At 66.2% G+C, this 7,109-nt stretch overlaps 2 protein-coding genes across 2 annotated transcripts in view; both read right to left on the bottom strand.

Annotated features, from left to right (window-relative positions):
- LOC106888384 (cadherin-1-like) overlaps nucleotides 1-2,025 on the bottom strand; it is an 11,172-nt gene extending 9,147 nt beyond the window's left edge. The window contains exons 1-2 of the mRNA XM_014942585.1: nucleotides 1,880-2,025; nucleotides 1,643-1,757 (exon numbers count right to left, since the gene is read on the bottom strand). Of these exons, the coding sequence (XP_014798071.1) occupies nucleotides 1,643-1,757; nucleotides 1,880-1,939 (175 nt within the window). The 5' untranslated portion in view covers nucleotides 1,940-2,025. The remainder of the gene's footprint in view (nucleotides 1-1,642; nucleotides 1,758-1,879) is intronic.
- Nucleotides 2,026-2,722: 697 nt separating this feature from the next.
- Nucleotides 2,723-7,103, bottom strand: LOC106888173 (B-cadherin-like). The gene is made up of 14 exons (XM_014942206.1): nucleotides 7,040-7,103; nucleotides 6,826-6,945; nucleotides 6,507-6,662; nucleotides 6,281-6,425; nucleotides 5,974-6,149; nucleotides 5,757-5,885; nucleotides 5,470-5,655; nucleotides 4,738-4,982; nucleotides 4,511-4,653; nucleotides 4,084-4,308; nucleotides 3,775-3,993; nucleotides 3,533-3,663; nucleotides 3,301-3,447; nucleotides 2,723-3,189 (listed from the first exon to the last, which is right to left on the bottom strand). Exons 3-14 carry the CDS (start codon nucleotides 6,552-6,554, stop codon nucleotides 2,974-2,976), a joined length of 2,010 nt encoding a protein of 669 aa, XP_014797692.1. The 5' UTR covers nucleotides 6,555-6,662; nucleotides 6,826-6,945; nucleotides 7,040-7,103; the 3' UTR covers nucleotides 2,723-2,973.
- Between the last annotated feature and the right edge of the window lie 6 nt (nucleotides 7,104-7,109).

The raw sequence follows: 7,109 nt of genomic DNA, 5'->3' as shown, positions 1-7,109 counted from the left end.
GGTGGGGTTGGGGGGGGTTGGGGAAATGGGGGGGTGTCACGTCAGCGCCAGGGGCAACCGGGGCAAAGGCGCTGGCAAGTGGCACGTCGCGGCGGCACACCCGCTGACGTCACCCCAGTTTCACCGTGACTTCAGACTGGGCTGACAGGGGGAGCATACAAGCCCCCTTCGTGTCCCCCCCCGCAAGGGCTGGGGGCCAGCCATCCCATCCCATCCCAGCCCCAGGGATGCCGCAGCCCCCACGCAGGTGTTTGCCTCCCCAGCCCAGGCGCCGCGTGGGGCCTGTCCGGACCTGTTGGGAGGGAAAACACCGCTCTCAATTAATCAGCCTAATTACAGGCTGGCTCGTCAGCCATGGCCTGGCTTTGGTGTGGTGTGGGGGTCAGCATCGCCGAGTGCCCACCACGCTCGTCCACCCGCATGGTGGGGCATCGCCAGCCTGGCACACAGCCCATAGGGACAGACAGCGATGACTGTCCCCTTCCCTTCTCCCACACCCCACGTCTGTCTGCGACCCGAAACTGGAAGTGCTGGTGTGGGATGGGGATTTCCAGCAACCAGCCCTGCACAGGAGGGAGGCGCCAAGGACACGGGGCTGCCCGTCACCGTGGTATCGAGCACAGCCCTAATGGACACAGTCTGCTGCAGCTAGCCAGCTTCGTTAATGATCAACCAGAAAGCTAACAAAGAGCAATTCCTGAGGTGTGGGGCAGGGTCCAGCTCCTGGCTTGATACCTGCAGGGGTGAAGCCCTTCCGGAGCTGGGGTGGGTTGGGAGACCCCAATGTGGCACTTGGTGCTCTGCACCCACTCCGGCCACCCCCAGCAAACCGTGGTGCCAGCACCACCATCAGCCATTAACCAGTGCAGATGGCAACAGCGACGGGCCAAGCGCCGCAGCCCCAGGAGCCTGCACCCCGCCACTGCGCAGCCCCCCAGCACCTGGGGACTGGCAGGGGGGTGCGGGGCACCCCAAAGTGGCAGTGGGTTCCCCTCGCCATGGCCATGCAGAGAGGGCTCAGTGCCAGCACCCGCCGCACCACGACGGGACTCTCACACCGGCACGGTGAGACACCACCGAGGCCGTGCTGGGGGCTGTAAAAGGGGTTCAACCCCCACGAACCCCCGGTGCTGGGACCCCACGGGCGGGCAAGGCGCAGGGCAGGACGGGCGCCTGCGCGGCCCCACGCCCCGGCCTGCCGGTCCCAACAGGTCTGTGCCGCCTGAGTCAGCGCCGCCCGCGCCGGCGCACCCCGGGGAGAGGCACCCGCTGCCCCCGCACCACGACGCCGTCCCCCCGCCATGGGGGCACCGGTGCCTGCACTGCACCGACGCTCCGGGACAGCCCCACTGCTGTCCACTGACACATAACCATGGCTCTGGCCACAACCTGCAACAGTGTGCACCGAGCCCGTCCCCACCGCCATGGCACCATCTACACCGCCATGGCACCGTCCCCACTGCCATGGCACCATCTATACCACCATGGCACCATCCCCACCACCACAGTACCATCTACACCGCCATGGCACCGTGTCCCCAATGCCACCCCGGTACCCCATGGGCACAGAGCCACAGCTTTGTCCCCCGTGGCCGACTCCAGTGCCATTCCCCCATCCCGTCCCCACGGCTCCCAGCCTTACCTCGTCCCAGCACCCGTCCCGCCGCCACGCTGTCCCTTGGCGTGGTGAGAGCGAAGGTCTCCTTGGTGAAGCCAGGCTGGCACGGCACTGCCCGCTCGCACACCCGGTGTCCGGCCTGCCCGGAGAGAGGGGTGAGTCCCGGGCTGGGTCCCGCCGCCCCGGGCAGGGTCCCGCCGCCCCGGGCAGGGTCCCAAGGTCCCGGTGTCCCGGGCAAGGTCCCACCGCCCCATCCCTCACCTGGAGCAGGAGAAAGAGGAAGAGACAGAGCGGGTCGGGGCAGCCCCACCGCCGCCCCATAGCTGGCTCCCGGTGCCGGTGCGGTGCCGAAGGAATTGGGGCGCTGCCGCCGCCGCCGCGGAGCTGCAGGTGCGTCCGGTCCCGGTCCCGCCCCGCAGGTGGTGGCTCCCCCCGGGGGAACCGCCCCGTCCCGTCCCGTCCCGTTCTGCCCCGCCCCGACGGGAGGCGGTGCCGCCCCGCCCGTCCCCGGCCCCTGCCCCGGGTAACCCCGGTACCTCGGCCCCAGCCCCCGGGGCTCCGTGGGTACCCGTCCGGGGCCGTGGGAGCTTCGGGGGGTCGGTGGATGGCAGGAGCCGGGGGGCACCTACAGACCCCCCCCGGGATGCTGCAGCCCCCGTCACCTCCAGCCCCCCTCCCCTCATCCCCCTCTGTCACAGCAAAGCTGGGGGTGACCCCACGGCAGGGAGAAGCCCTCAGTGACCCACTGTACCACCCACCACCCCACAGCTCCCAGGGCTCTGGTGAGGGTCAGAGTCCAACCAGGGCTGAGCACGGAGCCGGTAGGAAGCACTCAGGGCTGGGGTCATCCCAGGACCCCGGGGGAGCCCCTGCTGCCAGGGGGTAATGGGCACTGCCCCCAACATGGGCGATGCTGCAGCCATACCTGTGGGTATTACGCAGGGCAGGGTACAGCCTGGTGCTGCAGTGGGCAATGGGGGTGTGGGGAGGGGGGAATAGGGGGGTGGCCGCAATGGGGTTGGGGTCAGCACCAAACCCTGGGGTGGGCAGCAACTCCACAGGGACCTTTCCCAGGGCACAAAGCCACGCAGAGGCTGGAGCATCTAAAAAAACCACATTCTTTATTAAAACTTACACCAGCACCCCCTCACCTCTTCCATAGCATCACACTACCTTTATTTCATACATTTTAAAAGAAAAAAAAAATAATAAAAGGATTAACCAAGAAAAATACAGGAGAGGGAGGTGAGGGGGCTGCCGCCGAGGCGGGGGGCACGGCGGGAGGGGGCAGCCCCAAGGCACAGGCAGCAGTAAGGCATGGAGCAGGGGAGGGACAGCAGGGCCGGGGGGGTGTCCTAATCCTCCTCCTCCTCCCCACCACCATAGAGGTCTGCCAGCTTCTTGAAGCGGCTGCCCCACTCGTTGAGGTAGTCGTAGTCCTGGTCACCGTCGGAGGTGGAGGAGTTAAGGGAGCTGAGCGAGGTGGCCTCCGAGCCACTGCCCTCGTAGTCGAACACCAGCAGGGAGTCGTAAGGGGGGGCCGTGGGGTCCGTGTCGGCCGCCTTCAGGTTCTGGGGTGGGGGGGGCAAGAGGGGTCAGCAGCCGTCCCCTGGGGGTTTGGGGACACCACCGGGTGGGTGGCACCCCAACGGTCCCCGCATGAATGTGGGTGTGGGGCTCACCTCCTCAATAAAGGTGCCGATGTCATCGGGGTTGGCAGGCCGGGGCCGGTACTGGGGGGCTGGCAGGAGGGTGGGAGCCACGTCGTTGCGGAGCAGCACCTCCGGGCGAGCGTCCAAGCCCCGGTGCAGCTGCCGGAGGTCGTAGTCCTGGTGGGGGGAGACACGATGGAGAAGGACAGGGTCAGGACGCACGCATTGGCACCAACACCCCCTGGCCTCCCAGGACACTCACCTGGTCCTCCTCCCCACCGCCCTCTTCCCCGTAGTAAAAGACATTGTCCCGCGTGTCATCCTCGGGCAGCAGCAACGGCTCCTTCGTCACCTTCCTCCTCCTCATGAAGAGCAGCAGCAGCAGCAAGATGACTGGGGGGGGAGCAGTGGCATCAGCAGGGATGTGTGTGTCCCCACTCCCCCTCTGCTCCATGGGGGGGTGCAGCCCCACAGCACCAGGAGCCCCGGGACCCCCCAACTCACGCAGCAAGGCCAGGAGGGCACCCAGGGCGGCGAGGACGAAGGGCAGGCCGGTGGCGGGCTGGGATCTCTGGGGACAGCTCTGCACCGGCCCCTCACAGTCACAGACCCGGGCGGTGATGACAGTGACCTGGGCTTTGCCCGGCCGGTCGAGGAGCCGCAGGTAGACGCTGTACTGCTCCGGCTCCAGCGGTGCCACCAGCCGCAGGGTGACAGTGTCATCTGCACGAGACCGGCACCGCGGGTGACCCCATGGGTGACACCCACTGGTATGGCCACCACACCTCAAGCTGAGCATCCCCTTGGTGTTACCTTCATCGCTGACCTCTACGGCCCAGCTGTCCCCCGAGCCGTGGATGAGCTCGGCGCGGAAGGGGCCGGTGTTGGGGGGCAGGTCCCTGTCGGTGACGGTGAGGACCTGGGGCTGGGGGCTGCGGTTGCAGAGGGTGACATCCCGGGGTTCGGCCTCGGGGCCGTTATCGTTCACGTCCAGCAGGGTGAGGAGCAAGGTGCCGGTGCCCGTGGCGGGTGGCAAGCCTGCGGGGAGGAGCGACGCTGGAGGGGGGGGATTCCCCAAAACCAGGACCCTCAAGGGAACAGGGGTGCCCCGAACAGGGGTGGGGACAGCCAGCCCCCAGCACTGCTCCCTGCCGGAGCCAGCCTGTGGTTCCTGGTGACAGCAGCACGTGTCCCTCACGCGGGACAAGGGAACAAGGGCCCCTTTCATCCCAGCCCTCACCATCGTCCACGGCCAGCAGCACAGCGGTGTAGGTGCTGTTCTTGGTGAAGGGGGACTCGCGGTCCAGGTGGTCCCGCGCCGTCACCAGACCATTTTCGGGATGCACGGCCAGCCAGCCCGCCGGGTCGTGCCCCACCAGGTACCTGGGGGCAGAGGGGAGCTAGTCCCATGGCGGGGGGCATTGGGGATCACCCCCAGACCCCAACCCCAACCCCTCTCTCACTCACTTGATCCTCTGTCCCTGGGCCTTGTCGGGGTCCTGGGCTGTGCAGGAGGCGAGGGTCTGCCCTGGTGGCACGTCCTCTGGCACCCGGGCGAGCTGCACCACTGGGTCGAAGATGGGCGCCTCGTTGACGTCCTCCACGTTGACTGTCACTGTGGCGGTGGCCGTTGGCAGCTTCACGGCGAAGGGGGCCTCATTGGTCACAGCCACGTGGAGCACGAACTGCTTCTTAGCCTCGTAGTCCAGACCCTGGGAGAAGGGAGGGGATGGGCAGCACCCCATCACGGGCAGCGAGGGGAGGGGGCCTGGAGCATCTCTTACGAGGAGAGGCTGAGGGACATGGGTCTTTTTAGTCTTGAGAAGAGAAGACTGAGGGGGGATCTCATCAATGCATACTAATACTTAAAGGAAGGGTGTCAGGAGGACAGGGCTTTTTTCAGTGGTGCCCAGTGACAGGACAAGAGGAAATGAGCACAAACTTGCGTATAAGAAGTTCCACCTAAATGTGAGGAGGAACTTCTCCACTGTGAGAGTCAGTAGAGCACCGGAACAGGGTGCCCAGGGAGGTGGTGGAGTCTCCTTCTCTGGAAACACTCAAAACCCATCTGGACATGGTCCTGTGCAACCTGCTCTGGGTGGACCCGCTTTGGCGGGGGGGGGGTTGGACTAGATGATCTCCAGAGGTCCCTTCCAACCCCGTATGATTCTGTGAGGGGACACATCAGGGGACACGCACCTTGGCAGTGCGGAGGACACCCTCGTTGCTGACGGGGTCAGTGGTGATGGCGAAAGCGCCTCCCTCGTTGCCGCGCAGGATGGAGTAGACGGCTCGCCACGCCGGCGTGCTCGGCTCGTCCAGGTCAGTGGTGGCCAGTCGGGCCACCTCCCGTCCAGCCTCATTCTCCAGCACGGATGCCTCATACTGCAGGTGTGGGGCACCATCAGAGCCACAGCCCAGTGGGCATCAGCCCAGCCCCAGCCTGTGGGGAGAGGGTTCCACAGTGCGGGGGGAGCCCACAATACCATTTTGGGGTCAAACTCGGGGGCGTTGTCATTGACGTCTGCGATCTCGATCACTGCCAGCGCCGTGGTGGTGAGCCCCTCGCCGTCCAGGTCGGCTGCCTGCACGGTCAGTGTGTACTCCCGCACGCGCTGCAGTGAACAGACAGACAGACAGACACCCCGTCAGGCCCCCTGCCCAGGACCGGGGCTGCCCGCCCCGCAGTGCCGCAGAGCCCACCTCCCGGTCGAGGCCGCTGGCGATGACGCTGAGGGTGCCGGTGGCCTTGTTGACGGTGAACATGTGGGGATGGGGCTCCCGCGGCTCCTGGCTGAGGATGGAGTAGGCGATGACGCCGTTGTAGGAATCCACCGCATCGTCCGCGTCTGTGGCGGTCACCTGCATCACGGAGGTGCCTGGGAACAGGGATATCCCGGTCAGTGAGGTGGTGGTGGGACCAGGGCACCCACATCCCCCATGGGAATGGTCCCAGAGCCCTTGCTAAGGGATGTGGCCGGCAGAGCTTCCCTGTGGCACAGGGTCCTACCCGGCAAAGCTCCCTCTGGCACGGAACCCCTGAAGACCTCCTGTGTGAACTGGGGCTTGTTGTCGTTCTGGTCCGTCACCGTGACTATGATCTCCATCGGCTCCTCCACCGGTTTGCCGTTCTCGGACACGGCGTGGGAGAAGAGCTGTGGGGCAGAGGGGTGAGCAGGGGGAGCAGCTCAGCACGCTGGCACCCCACAGCACCACCCCCCCCGGTAGGGACCTACATGGTACTTGTCAATGTGCTCCCGGTCCAGCGGCTGTGTCACCTTCATCCAACCTGACTCCTTCTCGATGGTGAAGATGCCCTCAGGGGGGGCATCCGCCCCCTGTCCCGTGATGCTGTAGAAGATCTTGGTGTCTCTGTCCCGGTTAGATTTGATCTGGGAGGGGACATGGGGAGGGGGGGGTCAGTGCCTGCCCCCCACCTGCAGCAGCATCACACCCTGCCCTGATGCAGGGGGGATGGCCACCACCAGCGTCGCTCCTCCCCTTGATGTCCACAGCCGTACCCAGCCCCCCCCCAAGACCAACCCCCCCCCATACCTGAACCAGCTTTTTGGGGAAGGGGCCCCTCTCATTTTCAGGAACCTTGATGGGGGGGATCACCCAGTCCCTCTTCCGCCTCCTGGGAGCAGCGTGAGCCCCAGGTGCCTCGGGGAGCTCCTGCAGAATGGGGGGGACACACAGGTGAGGGCACAGCTGGCCAAAGGGGAGTCAGGGGATGGGGGGGAGTGTGTGGGGCAGGCAGGAGCATTACCTGGGGGGAGCGCCTGCTTCGCACGGGGAGTGGGACAGGGTCTGGCTGCCCGGCGGCATCCTGGAGTGGG

The sequence above is a fragment of the Calidris pugnax genome, unplaced genomic scaffold (genome assembly GCF_001431845.1).
Source record: "Calidris pugnax isolate Ruff unplaced genomic scaffold, ASM143184v1 scaffold28, whole genome shotgun sequence".
In the NCBI taxonomy this organism is placed as follows: domain Eukaryota; kingdom Metazoa; phylum Chordata; class Aves; order Charadriiformes; family Scolopacidae; genus Calidris; species Calidris pugnax.
This window is presented reverse-complemented; position numbering and strand designations above follow the sequence as displayed.

Excerpts from the sequence above, each read along its gene's own strand:
- LOC106888173 (XM_014942206.1), bottom strand. The coding sequence starts at position 6,554 with ATGAAGGTGACACAGCCGCTGGACCGGGAGCACATTGACAAGTACCAT. Across the intron at positions 5,886-5,973 it reads CCAGCGGCCTCGACCGGGAG|CGCGTGCGGGAGTACACACT; the intron begins GTGGGCTCTGCG and ends TGTTCACTGCAG. Across the intron at positions 4,983-5,469 it reads GTGTCCTCCGCACTGCCAAG|GGTCTGGACTACGAGGCTAA; the intron begins GTGCGTGTCCCC and ends CCCTTCTCCCAG.